The sequence below is a fragment of the Passer montanus genome, unplaced genomic scaffold (genome assembly GCF_014805655.1).
Source record: "Passer montanus isolate IOZ18808 unplaced genomic scaffold, ASM1480565v1 scaffold158, whole genome shotgun sequence".
Taxonomy (NCBI): domain Eukaryota; kingdom Metazoa; phylum Chordata; class Aves; order Passeriformes; family Passeridae; genus Passer; species Passer montanus.
In genome coordinates this window covers 509,951-528,184 of record NW_024362938.1, presented here as the reverse complement: position 1 = coordinate 528,184, position 18,234 = coordinate 509,951, and the positions used below count along the sequence as shown (strand labels likewise).

The following is an 18,234-nucleotide window of genomic DNA, read 5'->3' as shown; positions in this document are numbered from 1 at the left end:
GGCCGCCGGCGGGCAGTGCCAGCACCTGAAGCTGGCGCTGGGCTGCCAGGCCGAGGCCACGCCGCTGCCGCTGAAGAGCTCGGTGCTGGGCGCCGTGCAGGCGCCCGCCGAGGCCAAGCGCCGCCTGTGGGAGCTGGCCACCGAGCCCACGGGGCCGCTGGTGCAGCGCGTCACCAAGAGCGTGCTGGTGGTCAAGTGCCAGGCCAGCGCCCGGCACAGCCTGGGCTACCTGCACGCCAGCTTCGGGCAGCGGCGCTTCTCCTGCGCCTGCCGCGCGCCCGGGCACGGCCGCGCCCGCGGGGACGGGCACCACGACGAGGAGGAGGAGGAGGAGGAGGAAGAGTCGCCCCCCGCGCGCTGCGTGCACTTCCTGGCCTGCATCTGCGCCTTCGCCAGCGACGAGAGCCTGGCCCAGGAGTTCTCCGAGTTCCTCGCCGCCGACGGCAGCGGTGGGGCACCCTAAAAACCAGCCTGGGCTCTCCCCGCGGCCACTCCCTGCCCCCAGAACGGTTCCAGACCCTTCCGTGGGTCACACATCCCACCGGGGCTGGGTTGGTGCTGCCCCGTGCTGCTGTGGGCACGGAGCTCCACGGGGAGCCATTCCCACTGGGGTGGGGTCCTTGTCTGGGCTGGGAACTCTGAACCCCTTCCCAGGGCAAACTCTGGGGTCCATTCCCCAAATCCCCTCCCACAGCAGGAGTACCTGGGGTTCATTCCCCAAAACTTACATCAGGAATATCTGGGGTTCACCCCCTTAAGGAGGTTCTGCACCCCAAAAGCTGCACCCCAATAACCCCACCCAGCCCAAGGTGCAAACCACAGTGGGAGTGGGATGAGCCTCCTGGGAGGGTGAGGGGGTTTTGGGGTTCATTCCCCACATCCCACAGCAGGAATATCTGAGGTCCATTCCCCAAATCCCCTCCCACAGCAGGAGTATCTGGGGTTCATCCCCCTGAACTCCCAGCAGGAATATCTGGGGTTCATTCCCCTAAATCCCACAGGAGTACCTGGGGCTCACCCCCTTAAGGAGGTTCTGCACCCCAGCTGCACCCCGATAACCCCACCCAGCCCAAGGTGCAAACCACAGTGGGAGTGGGATGAGCCTCCTGGGAGGGTGAGGGGGTTTTGGGGTTCTGGGGGTCCCCGTGTCCCCCAGTGTCCCCGTGGCTGGTGGCTGGGCTGTGTTTAGGGACAGTCCTTGTGTCCCCAGGGCTGAAGGGCACGGTGATCCCGCAGCTGCTCCGTGGCCCCAGCCCCGCGGCGCGGGCTCGGGGGGCAGCGGCTGCCAAGGCCAAGAGGAGGAGGAAGGACCTGGGGCCAGGTGAGTGTCACGGGAGGGCTGGGGGCTCTGACCCCCCCGGGCAGCTCCGGGGGGTCAGATACAGCTGTGGAACCCCTGGAGCAGCTCCGGGGGGTCAGATACAGCTGTGGAACCCCTGGAGCAGCTCTGGGGGTCAGATCCAGCTGTGGAGCCTCTGGAGCAGCTCCAGGCCTTAGTGACCGTGGGTGACAATGGGTGACAGTGGGTGACAGTCCCTCCCTCAGGCCCGCAGGTGCCCGGGCCCCTCCTGGCTCCAGACCCAGCTCATCCCAGCCCCAGGAGGAGCAGCCTGAGGAAGCTGCCCGTCGTCTCCTCCTCACCTTCCTCATCCTCCTCCTCGCTGAAGAGACACGGTGAGCCCTGGGGCACTGCCAGCTCGGGGTGGGCACAGGTGGAGGGGGATTTGGGGAAGGAATTCCTGGTGTGAGGGTGGGCAGGGCTGGGATGGAATTCCCAGAGCAGCTGGGATCCCTGGCAGTGCCAAGGGCAGGCTGGAGCCCCCTGGGACAGGCGGAGGTGTGGGACCCATGGTGGGACCAGATGAGCTTTGGGGTCTCCTCCAGCTCCAGCCATTCCAGGACTCCATGGGTGAGGTTTGGGGCACGGTGACATGGCAGTGTCCCCTCCCAGAGCTCTGGGGTGGTGTCTGGGGTGCAGTGATGTTCCAGTGTCCCTTCCTGTCCCCTCAGGCTGTCCCCAGGCGCTGGATGAGTCCCAGGTGTCCCTGTCCTTCCAGGAGTGGCTGGGCAGTGTCACAGAGCGCATCCACCAGACCATGCACTACCAGTTTGAGGGTGAGAGTTTGGGACCCCCAGCCTCCTCCCTGTGACCCCAAAACAGTGACAACCTCCAAATCCCAGCTGTGTCCCTGGGAATTCCCCCAGTGCTGACCCCAAAACAGCAACAGCCTCCAAATCCCAACTGTGTCCCTGGGAATTCCCCCAGTGCTGACCCCCTGAGCCCCGGGGACGCTTTGGGGTGACAATTTGAGACCCGCATTCTCCTCCCAGTGACCCCAAAACAGCGTCAGCCTCCAAATCCCAACCATTTCCCTGGGAATTCCCCCAGTGCTGACCCCCTGAGCCCCGGGGACGCTTTGGGGTGACACTTTGGGACCCCCAGGGCCGCCAAGGGGGGGAAAAAGGGGGGAAATGAAGGGGGAAAGGGGGATGGAAAAATAAAGGGGGGAAAGAGGTGGGGAAAAAAAGTGCCGTTTCCCTGGGAATTCCCCCAGTGCTGACCCCCTGAGCCCCGGGGACGCCTTGGGGTGACACTTTGGGACCCCCAGCCCCGGCTGAGCGCGCCGTGCCCCAGTGCTGACCCCCTGAGCCCCGGGGACGCTTTGGGGTGACAGTTGGGGACCCCGCAGGCCGCCCGGAGCCCCTGGTGTTCCACATCCCCCAGGCGTTCTTCGAGGCGCTCCAGCAGCGCATCTCCAGCGGCAGCGGCAAGAAGAGGCTGCCCAACTCCACCACGGGTGAGGAAAAAGGGGAGAACACCCCAAAAAACAAAGGGAAAAGCCTGCTGGGAGCTGTGTGGGGCAGGGAGCCGGGGCACGGAGAGGATTCCGGGGTTTTTGTTGGGTGCTGGGGAGGGGGAGATGGAAAATGGGAGGGAAGGGGAAATAAAAGGGGAAAATAAAGGGGGGGAAATAAAGGGGGGAAAATAGAGGGAGGAAAAATAAAAGGGGGGGGAATTAAAAAAATAAAGGGGGGGAAAGTAAAGGGGGGAAAGGGGGATGGCAAATTAAAGGGGGGAAGAGGTGGGGAAAAAAATAAATAGGGAGAAAAGGGGTGTAAAAATGAAGAGGGGGAAACAGATGGAAAAATAAAGAAGGGTAAAATAAAGGGGGAAAGAGGCAGTGGGAGGAATAAAGGGGGAGAAAAGGGGTGGAAGGAGAGGAAAAGTGAAGAGGGCTGATAAAACCAAGAGGGACAGTAAGAGAGGGGGAAGATGAAGGGGGCCGGAGCCCCCCGAGCCCCTCCCCGACCCCTCCCCGACCCCTCCCGCAGCCTTCGTGCGCCGGGACGCGCTGCCCCTGGGCACCTTCTCCAAGTACACCTGGCACATCACCAACGTCCTGCAGGTCAAGCAGATCTTCGACACGCCCGAGGTAAGGCCGGGACCCCCCTCCGCACCCCCCAGCCCCGCGGCGCCGGCCCTGAGCGCTGCCCGGCCCGCAGGTGCCGCTGGAGATCACCCGGAGCTTCGTGCAGAACCGCGACGGCTCCTACGAGCCCTTCCGCAGCCCCCGCGTGGAGGTGGAGAGCCTGCCCGAGGGGCTGGGCCCCCGCGAGAGGCAGCCCCCGCTGCGGCCCCTGGAGCTGCAGACCTTCCTCAAAGTCGGTGAGGCCCGGGGGCCGCGGGGGGAGCCCAGAACTGCACCGGGGAGGGCAGGGTGTGGGACCGCAAAAGAGCCCCAAAAAGGGCAGGTTGGGACCCCAAAACTTGTCCCGGGAAGGGCAAGGTGGGACCCTAAAACTGGCCCTAGAAAGGGCAGGGTGGGACCCCCAAAAGAGCCCCAAAAAGGGCAGGTTGGGACCCCAAAACTTGTCCCGGGAAGGGCAAGGTGGGACCCTAAAACTGGCCCTAGAAAGGGCAGGGTGGGACCCCAAAACCCTCCTGGGAGGTCCCAACTCTCCATAGGACTGGGGGAACACAAACACCCCTGGGGGTGCAAGGGAGGGGACAGGGGGGTTCAGGTGTTGGTGGGGGGGCTTCAAGGGATGGAGAAAGGGGGGTTGGGGAGGGCAGCAGGGGGGTTCCAAAGGTTTTGGGGGTCGGGGAGGGCAGCAGGGCTGCAGCCGTGCCGCCGTGCCCCCCCAGGCCACACGTCCCCCTCGCAGAAGGAGCCCACGCCCTTCACCATCGAGTGGATCCCCGACATCCTGCCCCGCTCCCGCCTGGGCGAGCTGCGCCTCAAGTTCCAGTACGGGCACCACGGGGGGCCCCGGCAGCCCCCCGGCCGCGGGGAACGGGGAGGGAAAGGGAGGAAACCTGGGAGACCCCAAAAAGGGGTGGGGGGACCTGGGAGAGCCCCAGAACGGGGAGGGAAAGGGAGGAAACCTGGGAGACCCCAAAAAGGGGTGGGGGGACCTGGGAGAGCCCCAGAACGGGGAGGGGGGACCTGGGAGAGCCCCAAAACGGGGGGTGTAAGGGGGAAGGGACCTGGGAGAGCCCCAAAAGGCTCCCAGTTGGCACCAAGGAGCTCCCAGTTGCTCCCAGTAAGCGCTCACGAGGCACCCAGGCGGCTTCGGGGGTCCCCAGGACCCCCTGTGCTCCCAGTCCCCCCAGTATATTCCTAGTATATTCCTGGTATATCCCCAGTATACCCCCAGTATATCCCCAGTGTATCCCCAGTGTATCCCCAGTGTATTCCCAGTACATTCCCAGTGTGAATGGGAACAACACTGGGAAGGGGGAAATACCGGGAATGGGGAACAACACTGGGAATGGGAGCAGTGAGGGTGGGGGTGACGCGGGACACCGGGTTTGGGGACACCGGGACGCGCACCCTGAGGGTGGCGGACGGAGGGAAGAGGCCCAGGGCTGTGGTGGCCCTGGGGACGGGCCACAGCTGTGGGGTCACCGGCACTGCTCCCGGGGTGTTCCCGTGCCAGCCCTGGGGCCCGGCGTGTGCCCTGCCCGCCGTGCCAGCCCTGTCCCCCGTGCAGGTCCTTCCCCGCGCCCTCCGTGTCCCCAGCGCCCGGCAGCTCCACAGCAGCCCCGTGTGCCTCAAGGTGAGCCCTCGGGGACCCGCGGCCGTGCCCCCTGTCCCCGGGGTCCCTGTGTCCCCTTACCCCACTATCCCATGTCCCCATATCCCCTGTCCCTCTGTCCCCTGACACTGCTGTCCCCTGTCCCGTCCCCTGTCCTCTGTCCCATTCCCTGACACGCTGTCCCCTGTGCCCTGACCCTGCTCTCTCCTGCCCCTGTCCCCGTGTCCCCCTGTCTCCTGTCCTGTCCCCCTGTCCCTGTGTCCCATCCCCTGACCCTGCTGTCCCCGTGTCCCCCATCCCCTGTCCCTGTGTCCCATCCCCTGACCCTGCTGTCCCCCTGTCCCCCTGTCCTGTCCCCTGTCCCATGCCCTGACCCCGGTGTCCCCGCAGGCGCGGGCGGCGCGGGTGCGCGCGGGCAAGGGTGACAAGATGGTGACGTACGAGCAGGCGCACGCCCCGCAGCACATCGGGCACCGCAAGGGCTGGCTGTCCCTGCACACCGGTGAGTGACACGGGACGGGGCACCCAGGGCCACCCGTGCCACCCGTGTGTCACCCGGGAACCTGCGTGGCGAGGCGGGTCTGGCACAGCGGGGGTCACTCAGTGCCACCAATGCCCCCCGTGTGTCACTCAGTGCCCCCCGTGTCCCCAGGTAACCTGCATGGCGAGGCGGGCGCGGCGCCCCGTGCCCTCGAGGACGCGTTCCTGCGCCGCTTCCTGGCCGGGACGTTCCCGGGGCTGCTGGCGGACGAGGCGGTGCTGAAGCGGCGCGGGAACCTGCTGGTGATCTGTGCCCTGCTGGCGCGGGCACTGCCGCCCCACAAGCTCTACTTCCTGCTGGGCTACGCCGAGACCCTGCTGGGCCACTTCTACAAGTGCCCCGTGCGCCTGGAGCTGCAGACCGTGCCCGCCCGCGTGCCCTACAAGTTCATCTAGGGTGACCCTGTGTTCCTAAAAACCATAATGTTCCTAAAAAACATAAATGTTCTTAAAGGAATGCTCTGGGATGTGCCCTACAAGTTCATCTAGGGTGACCCTGTGTTCCTAAAAACCATAATGTTCCTAAAAAACATAAATGTTCTTAAAGGAATGCTCTGGGATGTGCCCTACAAGTTCATCTAGGGTGACCCTGTGTTCCTAAAAACCATAATGTTCCTAAAAACCATCAGCGTTCCTAAAAACCATCAGTGTTCCTAAAGGAGTGCTCTGGGATGTGCCCTACAAGTTCATCTAGGGTGAACCTGCAGTCGGCCCCAAAAAACGTAAATGTTCCTAAAAACCCCATAAAGGTTCCTAAAGGACTGCCTTGGGATGTGCCCTACAAGTTCATCTGGGAATAAACCCATAAATGTTCCTAAAGGAGTGCTCTGGGATGTGCCCTGCAAGTTCATCTAGGGAATAAACCTATAAATGTTCCTAAAAACCCCATAGATGTTCCTAAAAACCATCAGCGTTCCTAAAGGTCTGCTCTGGGATGTGCCCTACAACTTCATCTAGGGAATAAACCTGTAAATGGCCCTAAAAACCCATAAATGTTCCTAAAAACTATGAATGGTCCTAAAGGAGTGCTCTGGGATGTGCCCTACAAGTTCATCTGGGAATAAACCCTTAAATGTTCCTAAAAACCATAACGAGTGCTCTGGGATGTGCCCCACAGGTTCATCTAGGGAATAAACCCATAAATGTTCCTAAAAAACCTATAAATGTTCCTAAAAACCATCAGCGTTCCTAAAGGAGTGCTCTGGGATGTGCCCCACAAGTTCATCTGGGAATAAACCCATAAATGTTCCTAAAAAACCTATAAATGTTCCTAAAAACCATCAGCGTTCCTAAAGGAGTGCTCTGGGATGTGCCCCACAGGTTCATCTAGGGAATAAACCCATAAATGTTCCTAAAAACCAGTAAACGGCCCTAGAAACCCTGTAAATGTTCCTCCAGGATTGCTCTGGGGTATCCTCAGTGTCCCCACAGTGTCCCTGTGCCCCACATGGCCTTGTGTCCTCAACATTCCTGTGTCCCACACACTGTCCCCATGTCCCCGCAGTGTCCCACGTGCCACCCCCATGTCCCTGCAGTGTCCCCACGGTGTCCCCGTGCCCCACGTGCCACCCCCGTGTCCCCAGCCCGTGTGACACCGCAGTGCCCATCCCAGTCCGGCCAGTGCAGGATGTGACAAAACCAGTTTAAATAGAGAGGGGGGAGGGGCGCGGGGGGCTCAGCCCTTCCTGGGCCCCTTGTCCTTGTCCTTGGCCTTGTCCTTGTCCTTGTCCTTGTCCTTGTCCTTGAAGCAGGGGTTGCCCAGGCCCAGCCCTGTCCCCTGCGCGGTGTCCCCCGGCGTGTCCTCCCCCGCTGGCACCTGCGGCGCGGGCCCTGGGGGGACAGCGGGCACCGTGTCACTGTCCCTGTCCCCGGGCCCTGGGGGGACAGCGGGCACCGTGTCACTGTCCCTGTCCCCGGGCCCTGGGGGACAGCGGGCACCGTGTCACTGTCCCTGTCCATGGGGAGGTGACACTGTCCCAGTGTCACACTGTTCCTGTCCCTGTCCCAGTGTCCCTGTCCTGTCCCTGTCCCCGAGGTGACACTGTCCTGGTGTCTCACTGTCCCCGTGCCCAAGGTGACACTGTCCCAGTGGTCCCAGTGTCCCTGTCCCCGGGGAGGTGTCCCTGTCCTCGGGGGTGTGACACTGTCCCTGTCTCGGTGTCCGTGCCCCGGTGTCACTGTCCCTGTCCCCAGGCTGAGGGGACAGCGGGCACCGTGTCACTGTCCCTGTCCTGGGGGTGACCCAGTGTCCCTGTCCCTGGGGAGGTGACACTGTCCTGGTGTCACACTGTCCCCGTGCCCGAGGTGACACTGTCCCAGTCTCCCTGTCCCCGGGGAGGTGTCCCTGTCCTCGAGGGGTTGACACTGTCCTTGTTGCGGTATCCCTGTCCCCAGGGCTGTCCCTGTCCCTGTCCCTGTTCTGGTGTCCCTGTCCCTGTCCCTGTCCCTGTCGCTGTCCCTGTCCCTGTCGCGCTGTCCCTGTCGCGGTGTCCCTGTCGCGGTGTCCCTGTCCCTGTCGCTGTCCCTGTCGCGGTGTCGCAGTCGCTGCCGTACCGATGTAGCTGAGCAGCACGGGCAGGAACGCCAGGCCGTGTGCCAGCCCCAGCGCGGTGACGATGAGGTTGAGGCGGAAGAAGAAGATGCGCACCAGGCGCGCCTTGGCGAACGCCAGCACGGCCACCCCCGGCAGGTTGGTCATGGCCACCCCCGCCACCACCTGCGGCGACAGCGGTGACACCGCCCGGCCGGGACAGCGGCCCGGGGGATCGGGGACCCGCGGGGCCACCCCCGGCCCAGGAGGTCCCGCGGTGTCACCCCCCAGCTCCAGAAGGGTTTGGGGTCCCCCAGTGCCACCCCCCGGCCCAGGACAGTTTGGGGTCCCGCAGTGCCACCCCCAGCCCCAAAAGGTCCCACAGTGTCACCCCCCCGGCCCAGGAGGTCCCGCGGTGTCACCCCCCAGCTCCAGAAGGGTTTGGGTCCCGCAGTGCCACCCCCAGCCCCAGGACAGTTTGGGGTCCCACCATGCCACCCCCAGCCCTAAAAGGTCCCACAGTGTCACCCCCCCGGCCCAGGAGGGTTTGGGGACCCGCGGTGTCACCCCCAGCCCTAAAAGGTCCTCCGGTGTCACCCCCCAGCTCCAGGAGGTCCCACGGTGTCATCCCTGGCCCCAGGAGAGTTTGGGTCCTGTGGTGTCCCCCCGGACCCAGGAGGTGCCCTGGTGCCCCCCGTGCCCACCTTGCTGCCCATGGTGGCAGTGGCCTCAGCGGCTCGTGCCACCCGCGTGGGCTGGCGGCTGCGGGCGAAGGCGCAGGTGATGTGGGACACGAACTCCACCGAGATGCCCACGGCCTGGGGGGACACCGGGCTGGCACCCCGGGCACCGCTGTGCCCCCAGAGCCACCCTCTGTGCCACCAGAGCCACCCCGGTGTCCCCAGAGCCACCCCCGTGCCCTCAGAGCCACCCCTGTGCCACCAGAGCCACCCCATGTCCCACCTCACGTGTCCCAGTGCCACCCCATGTGGCCCACGTCCCTGTGCCACCCCTCACACCCCACGTCCCTGTGCCACCCCATGTTCCCCATGTCCCCACTGTCCCCTGTGCCATCCCACATCCCTGTGCCACCCCGCCATGCCCCGTGTCCCCACTGTGCCCTGTGCCCCATGTCCCCGTGCCACCCTCCATGCCCCACATCCCTGTGCCACCCCCTGTGTCCCATGTCCCAGCTGTCCCCATGTCCCCTGCCCCGTGCCCGTGTCCCCGTGCCCCTGCCCGCACCGCCACGAGGTTGATGAGTGCCACGGCGTTGTAGGGCACTGCCCAGAGCGCCATGCAGCCCACGGTGCCCAGCAGCGCCATGGCGATGGTGAGCAGCGTGGCCAGGCTGGAGCGCACGTCCATGCCCAGCAGCAGGAAGGACACGGCGAAGGTGGGCACCAGGCACAGCGCCAGCGTCACCAGCCCCTCCACCACCACCGTCAGGTACTGCTCGTAGTACACGTACGTCACCCTGCGGGTGGCACCGCGCTGGCAGCGGGCACGCGGGGAGGGGCACCCCCGGCACCCCAAAACGGGCACTGCCACCCCAAAACGGGCACTGCGACCCCAAAACGGGCACTGGGAACACTGATATGGGCACTGGGACCCCAAACAGGCACTGGGACCCCAAAATGGGATCCTGGCACCCCAAAACAGGCACTGGGCACACTGATATGGGCACTGGGACCCCAAACAGGCACTGGGACCCCAAAATGGGAACCGGGCACCCCAAAACGGGCACTGGGAACACTGATATGGGCACTGCGACCCCAAAACGGGCACTGAGACCCCAAAATGGGCACTAGGCACATTGATGTGGGCACTGGGCACCCCAAAACGGGCACTGGGTACCATGACACGAGCACCAGGACCCCAAAACGGGCAGTGGGATGCCAAAACGGGCACTGGATACTGTGATATGGGCACTTGACACCCCAGAATGGGCACTAGGCACCCCAAAATGGGAACCGGGCACCCCAAAATGGGCACTGGACACCCTGATATGGGCACCCCAGCACCCACAGCACCCTGGGATGGGCACCCTGACCTGGGCACCGCTACCTGCCCCCCCTCAGCGGGCCCCCCCGGTGCCCCGGGGCTGGCAGTGCCACTCACGTGTAGGGGAAGACGCGGAAGGCGGGGTCGGTGCCGGGCACGGCGCGCAGGGTGCTCGTGATGCGCTCTGCCAGGGAGCGGGCAGCGCGCAGGGCACTCGTGTACTCCTGGGACGTGCGCAGCGGGCGCTGGTACGCCATGAAACGCGTGGCTGCGGGCACGGCGCGGTCACTGGGGCAGCGGGCACTCGGGGAGAGGGCACTGGGGCAGTGGTCACTTGGGCAGTGGTCACTCGGGGAGTTGGCACGGCGCGGTCACTGGGGCAGCCAGTGGTCACTTGGGGAGAGGGCACTGGGGCAGCTGGCACCACCGGGGCAGTGGGCACCATGGGGCAGCCATCACTTGGGGCAGTGGGCACTCTGTGGGTAGTGGGCACTCCGGGGGCAGTGGTCACCCCTGGTGGTCAGCAGTCACCCCTGGGTGTCAGTGGTCACTCCTGGGGCTCAATGGTCACCCTGGGGGTCAGCAGCTGCTACAGGGTCAGTGGTCATCCTGGTGGTCAGTGGTCACCCCTGGTGGTCAGTGGTTGACCTGGGGGTCAGTGGTCACTCTTGGTGGTCAGTGATCACCCTAGTGGTCAGCGGTCACTCCCAGGGCTCAGTGGCCACCCTGGTGGTCAATGGTCACCCCTGGGGGTCAGTGGTCACCCCGGTCCCCGTGCCACCCGCACTCACCCAGGATGGTGCCGTTGGCGTCCATGCTCACCGCGGTGTCGTAGGCGCCCAGGCCACTGCAGGGACACGGGAGGGTCAGGGGACACCTGGGGACACCCAGGGGACACCCGGGGACACCCAGGGGACACCCGGGGAGTGCCCACGCTGCTGTTCCTGTCCCTGGGTGTCACCACCCCCATGGCTGGCACTGAGCCCTGGGTGTCCCCACAGGTGCCACCCACCCCTGGGAGCCTCCACAGTGCCCAACTCCGTGTCCCCCTGGGTGGCATTTACCCCCGTGTGTCCCCCCAGCAGCACAGCCCTGGCGTCACCGCGGTGCCACCCGTGCCACCACGGTGCCACTCACCCCTTGGCGCACTGCAGCGTGGGCCGGTCCTGCAGGAACCAGGGCAGGAAGCGCTGGAACTCCTCGGCCGTGGGGCGCCGCACCTTCTTCAGGCACTGGCCCAGGAGGCAGCTGGGCTCAGCTGCGGGCACACCGGCTCAGCGCGGGCCCCGCTCACACCGCGGGCACCCAGGGGCACCCAGGGGTGCAGGGGGCCTGCACAGCAGGCACCAAGCAGGCGCCCAGGGGGCATCACGGTAGGTGCCCAGTGACCTCCCCGTGGGCACCCAATGGACACACAATGGGCATTCAATGACCACCCAATGGGCACCCAATGGACACCCAAGGGACACCCAGTGGGCATCCAATGGGCATCCAATGGTCATCACAGTAGGTACCCAATGACCACCCAGTGGCACCCAATGGCCACCCAACAGCCCCCATGGCGGGCACCCCATGGCACCCAACACCACCATGGCGGGCACCCCGTGCCCCCGCAGCCCGTGCCCCGGCGCACTCACTGCTGGTGGAGGGGCAGAACTCGCCCTTGTGCTCCCCGGCCTGGTAGATGCGGCAGCAGCGCACCGTGGGGTTCAGCCAGTCCAGGAAGTCGTCCAGCCACGAGGTGGCCGGGATGGCCAGGTAGGACCTGGGGAGGGCACAGGGGGCTGGCAGGAGGCGGGCGCGGCCGGGCGGGCGGGCGCGGCGCGCGGGCACTCACGCGTTGGGGAAGCGCGTGGCCAGCTGGATGGTCTGCGTCAGCGAGTTGGCGTCGCAGCCCGCGCTGGAGCACACGGCGTTGGTGCCGTTCTCCGAGGAGAAGTCGAAGCCGCTCGTGGTGACGAAGTAGGTGGGGACGCCCACGGCCAGGTAGCGGTTCAGCTCCGAGAAGTACGGCAGCAGGTACGAGTCCTGGGGCAGCGGGGTGGCAGCGGTGGCACCCGCGGGGGCACGAGGGGACGGAGGGGACAGAGGGCACAGAGGGGGCACAGAGGGGACAGAGGGACACAGAGGGGACACAGAGGGGTCCCAAAGGAGTGCCAGCATCCCAGCGGGTCCCCATACAGGGCCGTGCCACCCCTGCCACGTGTCCCCACGTCACAGCCCCACGTGTCCCTGTTCAGGGCCGTGTCACCCACCCAGCACCCACCGGTCTCAAAGGGGTCCCCCCATATGTCACCCCTACATGTCCCCAAGCCTCCCCATGGGGGGCACCCCCGGATGTCCCCACAGGGCCCCCCTGTCCCCCCGTGTGTCCCCGCTGTCCCCGCGGTGCCCGCTTGCGGTGCCCACCTCGGGCAGTGCCAGCTCCTGGTCCAGCCCCACGGACACGTGGAAGAGCAGGAAGAGCCCGGCGCAGGCCAGGAACAGGAACAGCAGCACCTGGGGGAGGGGGGCTCAGGGACCCCACCCCAAACCCCAGAGACCCCCAGGACCCCAAAAAACCCAACAGAGACCCCCAGAACCCCCAAACCTCAGAGACCCCCCAACCCCAAACCCACAGAGACCCCCAAACCCACAGAGACCCCCGGGACCCCAAACTCCCACAGAGACCCCCAAACCCCAAACTCCCCCGTGCCCCCGTGCCCCCCGTGCCCCCGTGCCCCCCATGCCCGTGCCCGTGCCCTCACCACGGCGGGCCGCACCAGGGGGTGCAGCAGCACGGGGGTGTAGAAGCGCTCGAGGAGGGGGCGCAGCAGCCCCCGGCCCCCCCCGGCCGTGCCCCCCTTGCCATCCCCGCAGCAGCAGCAGAGGTCGAAGCGCCCGGCCTGCGGGCACGGGGGGGTTGGCACGGCTCCTCTGTGCCCCCCCCGTGCCCCGCGGGTGTCCCCTGCCCACCCTGGGCACAGCCGGGGGACCCTCACCCTCCCCTGGGACCCTCACCCACCCCGGGGTCCCTGTGCCCACCCTGGGGTCCCAGTGCCCACCCTGGGCATTCTGACACCCACCCTGGGGGCTTCATGAGCACCTGTGCCCACCCTGGGGATCCTCACACCCACCTTGGGATCCCCATGGGCACCCTGGGGACCTCTCACCCACCCCGTGCCCACCCTGGGGCCCCTCTCACCCACCCCTCGCACCCAGCCCGAGCCCCCCGCCCTGGCCCCGCGGTGCCCCCGGTGCCACCTCCTGTCGCCGCCTGTCCAGCGCCACCAGCGCCACAAACCCCGACATCTGCAGCACGAAGTCCAGCGCGATGGCGAGCGCGGCCGTCAGGGCGAAGGTCCGCACGGCTGGCATGGACGAGAGGGCACCTGCGGGACCCCCGGGTCACCGAGACCCCGGGCACCCCCCTGGCACCCCCGGGTCAGCGGGACATGCCCGGACACACCCCTGGCATCCCCGTGTCACCCCTCGGTGTCACCGGGACCCCATGCCAGCCCTGCCACACCCCCCAGCGCCCGTGCCCGTTGTCCCCCATGTCGCTGTGCCCACCCCGTGCCCCCCGTGCCCGCCGTGCCCCCGCACCGAAGAGGAAGCAGACGGTCTCGGAGAGGCTGCAGAGCAGCATGCTCGGTGCCACCTGTGCCAGCACCCGCCCCAGGTGCTGCTCCCGCGTCTCGCCCGGCTCCGGCTGCGACTGCTGCTGCCAGGGAGGGGGGTCAGGGCCGGCCCGGGCACCCCCAGACCCGGGGGGCACCCCCAGACCCCAAACTGCCCCATGCCCCCAGGTGTCTCCAGGTGCCCCAGGTGCCCCCAGCTACCCCCCGGTGCCCCCGGTGCCCCCGGTGCCCGGTGCCGCACCTGCAGCTCCTGCACGAAGATGAAGATGTTGTCGGCGCCCACGGCCAGCACGAGGAAGGGCACGACCTCGATGATGATGAGGGACGAGCGCAGCCCCAGCAGCGCCAGCAGCCCCATGGCGGCCAGCACGGCGCCCAGCACCACCGCGATGCCCCCCAGCGCCAGCGTCACCTTGGACTCCACCTGCGGCACCCGCGGGGGCACCCCGGGTCAGCACCCCCGGCTGGGCACCCCCGAACCCCCCGGGGGGCGCCCCGGGTCAGCACCCCCGAGTGGGCACCCCGAACCCCCCGGCTGGGCACCCCGAATCCCCCGGGGCTCACAAAAACCCTCTGCCACCCCCAAACCCCCCCGAGCCCCCCAAATCGACCCGGAGCTCACCAGGACCCTCCCTCATCCCCAAACCGCACAGGACCCCCCAAACCCACCGCCCTGGGGTGGCACCAGGACCCTCTGCCACCCCTGTGCCCCCCAAACCAAATCCCCCCCGGCTCACCAGGACCCTCTGCCATCCCCGTGCCCCCCGTGCCCCCCGGGGCTCACCAGGACCCTCCGCCAGGCCGTGTACTCGCCCAGGGCCAGCGCGATGTAGGCGAACACCAGCAGGTAGCTGGTGGCGAACACCGGCAGGTCCTCCCCGCTCGTGCGGTTGATCTCGTCCTCCAGAGAGCGCTGAGGGGACAGCGACAGCGACAGCCACAGCTGGGGGCACCGGGGCACCGGGGCACCGGAGGCAGGGAGGAGGGACAGGGACATGGGGACACCGGGGGCACCAGGGGCACCAGGGGCATGGGGACACCGGGGACATGGAAGGGGCACAGGGACACTGGGGACACCAGGGATGTGAGGGGCACTGGGGGAACCGAGGGCAGGGGGACACGAGGGGCACCAGGGGCACGGGGACATGGAAGGGGCACAGGGACATGGGGGGCAGTGGGGACATGAAGGGGACACAGGGTTCGCTGAGGCCACTACGGACACAGGTGACATAGGGAACATGGGGGTCACAGAGACACGGAGGGGACACGGGGGGGACACTGAGGGGACACGGGGTTCACTGAGGCCACTACAGACAGCATGACGCAGGTGACATTGGGAACACGGCGGTCACACAGGAGACACATAGGGACATGGAGGGGACACGGAGGGAACACGGTGCGGACACACTACGGACACCGTGACACAGGTGACATCGGGGGACATGGGGACACGGAGGGACACAGGGGACACGGAGGGGACACGGAGGGGCACGGCCGCACCTCGGCCATGAAGGTGACCGAGAGGTTGTGGCGGTGGCGGCGCTGGAAGTCGCGCACCACGCGCAGGAACTGCCGCTCCCAGCTCAGCGCCCACTCGAGGCGCGGGTCCCCCGCGGGGAAGTTGTTCAGCGAGTAGGTGACGATCAGCGCCTCGGCCTCCGTGTACTCCGACTCTGCGGGGACACGGCGGTCACGGCGCGGGGACACCTCGGGGACCTCTCGGGGACTCTCGGGGCCCCCCAGCGCCCCGGCCCCCCCGTACCGCGGTAGCCGCCCAGGGCGATGTAGGGGAACACGGGCCCGCCATACTCGGCCATGCAGCTCAGCTCCAGCGCCGTGATGTCCTTGAAGGAGAGCGGGGAGCTGGAGGCGACAGGGCCGGGCCGTCAGCGGGGGCAGCGCCCGCCCGGCCCCCGCCCCGCGCCCGCTGCCACCCGCGGGCACCCCGGCTGCCGTGGGGGACGCGTGGGTGGCACCGCAGGGACACGGCCTGGCGCCCAACAGCAATGGGGACACACGGGTGGCATCACAGACACACAGCCTGGCGCCCAACAGAGATGGGGACACCCGCGGGATAGCCCAGACGCACGGCCTGATGCCCAACAGAGATGGGGACACATGGGTGGCACCACAGGGACACGGCCTGGCGCCCAACAGGGATGGGGACACGTGGGTGGCACCCTGAACCCGCATGGGCATCATCCCAGCCCCAAAACTGGCCACCCCACGGGCACCGTGCCACAGGGGGCACCCCACAGCTGTCACCCCAGCCCCACAGCAGGGCACCCCGCGGTGCCCGTGGCACCCACTTGACGCAGTAGATGAGGTGGTCGTGCCAGTCCACGGTGCCCTGCTGCTTGCCGTCCTGCCAGGCGCTGAGCGCCAGGCGGCTGCGGTTGTTCTGGAAGTACTGCGTGACGCTGTTGACGGCGCAGTCGCCCACGCCGGGCGCCGCGGGGTTCAGCGGCGCGTAGCACACGTCCTGCAGGCTGACGTTCCTGCCCGCGCCCGCCGCCCACGCCGTGGTGCCCGCCAGCGTCTCCTGCAGCTCCAGCAGCGCCAGCAGCACGTCCTGCGCCAGCACCCCGCTGAAGTTCTTGGTGCCCAGCACCACCGAGTCGTAGGTGAGGCCGGCGCGCCCCGGCGCCGTCACGATCACCTGGTTGGTGCGCAGGAAGGGCCCGAAGTGGCGGTCGTGGAACTCCTTCTCCTGCCTGGCACGGCTGCCCGGCGCCGACCACAGCTCCACGGGGTCCGTGGTCAGCTGCAGGGTCACCAGCCCGGCCGAGAGCCCCCCGGCCACCGCCACGGCCACCGCCAGCACGGCCACCGGCCACGCGGCCACCACCGTGCCCCAGCGTCGGCGGGCGGCGCCACGGGCGGGCAGGCCTGGGCGCAGTCCTGGCACGAGCACGGCTCCTGGTCGGCGCTGGGCGCTTGGTCGCAGCGCCAGGCGGGCGCGTCCAGCGGGACGATGCCCTGGCCGGGCTCGGAGCCGTTGGGCAGCAGCTGGAAGTCGATCTGCAGCGGCGCCAGCCCGTTGTTCTTGTCGCCCTGGTAGTCCAGCCAGCGCTGGGCCGTGCACAGCTGGGCGCCGTAGCGCCCGCACATGGTGGAGATGGCATAGCCGCCCGTGGCGGGCAGCCGCACGCCCTGGCACGAGGCGAAGGCGGCCTCGGCGTAGCGGCGGCGGTAGAAGAGCTGGTACTCCAGCACGGCGTGGGCGCCAGGCACCACCGTGTAGTTGGCCACGCGGGTGACGTTGGTGAAGAGGCTCTGGTCGGGGCTGCAGATGTTGTGGCAGTAGAGGTTGGCGAAGTTGCGGGCGCAGGCCGGGCACCGCGCCAGCACGGTGCCCGAGAGCCCCACGCTGAGGCGCAGCGCGCTCAGCTGCCCGTAGCTGCAGCACACCCGCGTGGTCTCGTTGTCCCCCCGTGCCAGCTCGGGGCACACGACGCGCAGCAGGGACAGCAGCGCGCCCCGTGCCACCCGCGCCGGCGTGTTGGACAGGCAGGGCACCTTGGAGGGCACCAGCGACATGTTGATCTCGGGGTTGCGCCCGCACTCGCCGTAGAAGGCGCAGACGCCGGCCTGGCGCACGGGGGTCAGCAACGGCGACGCCTGCGGGGACGGGGACGGGGTGGTGGCACGGTGGTGGCACCTTGAGGGGGGCCTGGTGGGCACCACGGAGGTGTCGCCACAGCCAGGGCACCGTTGGTTCCTCCAAATGTCACCCAGTGGGCACCATGGCATTGTCCCCACACTCTGCCACCTCCAGTTCCTCCAAGTGTCACCCAAATGTCACCCAGTGGGCACCACAGCAGTGTCCCCCCACTCTGCCACCTTCAGTTCCCCCAGATGTCACCCAGATGGCACCACAAGGGTGTCCCCTGGCTCTGCCCACCCCAAACGTTCCGAGTGCCACCCAAATGTCACCAGGCGGGCACGGCACCGGTGTCCCCCCGGCTCTGCCACCCTCAGCCCCCAAATGTCACCGCAGCGGTGCCCCCCGTCCCCCCCGGTGCCACCCCCAGTGCCCGCCCCGCGTCCCTCCCAGTGCCACCCGCAGTGTCCCTGTCCCTACCAGCGCCAGGAGCGCGGCCAGGAGGGCGCCGGGCAGTGCCAGGGAGGCGGCCATGCTGACAGGGCTGTCCCCGAGTGCCACCCGCGCCTTTAAAGCCCCCCCGCCCCCCGGTGCCGGCCGGGGAGGGCACCGCTGGCCTGATGGCAGCGGGGCCAATCAGCCCCGGGGCCGGATCGATCATTAACCCGATCATCGATCGATCGGGGCGGGGCCCGGCGGCCCCGCCGGGGCGGGGTGGCACTGCCACCCGTGTGGCAGCAGGCGGCACCGTGGGAACCGACACGGGGAGAAAACGGGGATTTATGCTCAGGGTGGCATCAGGGGCACCCACGGGCACCGGTTTGGGGACAAACGCAGGAATTTGGGAGCGGGGGTGGCACAGGGTGGCAGCAGGACGTCACCACGGGCACCGGTGA

General features: G+C 67.4%; 3 protein-coding genes across 3 annotated transcripts in view; 2 read left to right on the top strand and 1 right to left on the bottom strand.

Moving 5' to 3' along the window:
• CUNH2orf42 (chromosome unknown C2orf42 homolog) overlaps positions 1–4,719 on the top strand; it is a 6,201-nt gene extending 1,482 nt beyond the window's left edge. Inside the window, exons 2-10 of the mRNA XM_039702673.1 lie at positions 1–449; positions 1,211–1,321; positions 1,546–1,674; positions 2,011–2,115; positions 2,691–2,798; positions 3,334–3,434; positions 3,505–3,667; positions 4,148–4,338; positions 4,693–4,719. The exon at positions 1–449 is cut by the window's left edge and continues 285 nt beyond it. Coding sequence (XP_039558607.1) covers positions 1–449; positions 1,211–1,321; positions 1,546–1,674; positions 2,011–2,115; positions 2,691–2,798; positions 3,334–3,434; positions 3,505–3,667; positions 4,148–4,338; positions 4,693–4,719 — 1,384 coding nt within the window. The remainder of the gene's footprint in view (positions 450–1,210; positions 1,322–1,545; positions 1,675–2,010; positions 2,116–2,690; positions 2,799–3,333; positions 3,435–3,504; positions 3,668–4,147; positions 4,339–4,692) is intronic.
• Positions 4,720–4,758: 39 nt separating this feature from the next.
• MRPS24 (mitochondrial ribosomal protein S24) lies at positions 4,759–6,402 on the top strand. Its single transcript, XM_039702661.1, has 3 exons — positions 4,759–5,061; positions 5,431–5,542; positions 5,693–6,402. The coding sequence occupies exons 1-3, from the start codon at positions 4,774–4,776 to the stop codon at positions 5,974–5,976; spliced, it is 684 nt and encodes a 227-aa protein (XP_039558595.1). The 5' UTR covers positions 4,759–4,773; the 3' UTR covers positions 5,977–6,402.
• Positions 6,403–7,198: 796 nt separating this feature from the next.
• On the bottom strand, positions 7,199–17,882 carry NPC1L1 (NPC1 like intracellular cholesterol transporter 1). Its single transcript, XM_039702662.1, is given in 20 exon segments — positions 7,199–7,410; positions 8,134–8,296; positions 8,815–8,928; positions 9,356–9,587; positions 10,232–10,382; positions 10,906–10,961; positions 11,252–11,372; positions 11,752–11,879; positions 11,952–12,142; positions 12,524–12,613; positions 12,862–12,999; positions 13,358–13,485; positions 13,700–13,817; positions 13,976–14,158; positions 14,519–14,647; positions 15,235–15,407; positions 15,497–15,597; positions 16,044–16,595; positions 16,598–17,355; positions 17,819–17,882. Coding segments are annotated over 20 exon segments (3,735 nt in total). The 5' UTR covers positions 17,873–17,882; the 3' UTR covers positions 7,199–7,255.
• Between the last annotated feature and the right edge of the window lie 352 nt (positions 17,883–18,234).

Bases quoted from the DNA above. Each gene is read 5' to 3' on its own strand.
- MRPS24 (XM_039702661.1), top strand. From the start codon at position 4,774: ATGGGAGCAGTGAGGGTGGGGGTGACGCGGGACACCGGGTTTGGGGAC. The intron at 5,062-5,430 runs GTGAGCCCTCGG...GTGTCCCCGCAG, and splicing joins GCAGCCCCGTGTGCCTCAAG to GCGCGGGCGGCGCGGGTGCG. The intron at 5,543-5,692 runs GTGAGTGACACG...CCGTGTCCCCAG, and splicing joins CTGGCTGTCCCTGCACACCG to GTAACCTGCATGGCGAGGCG.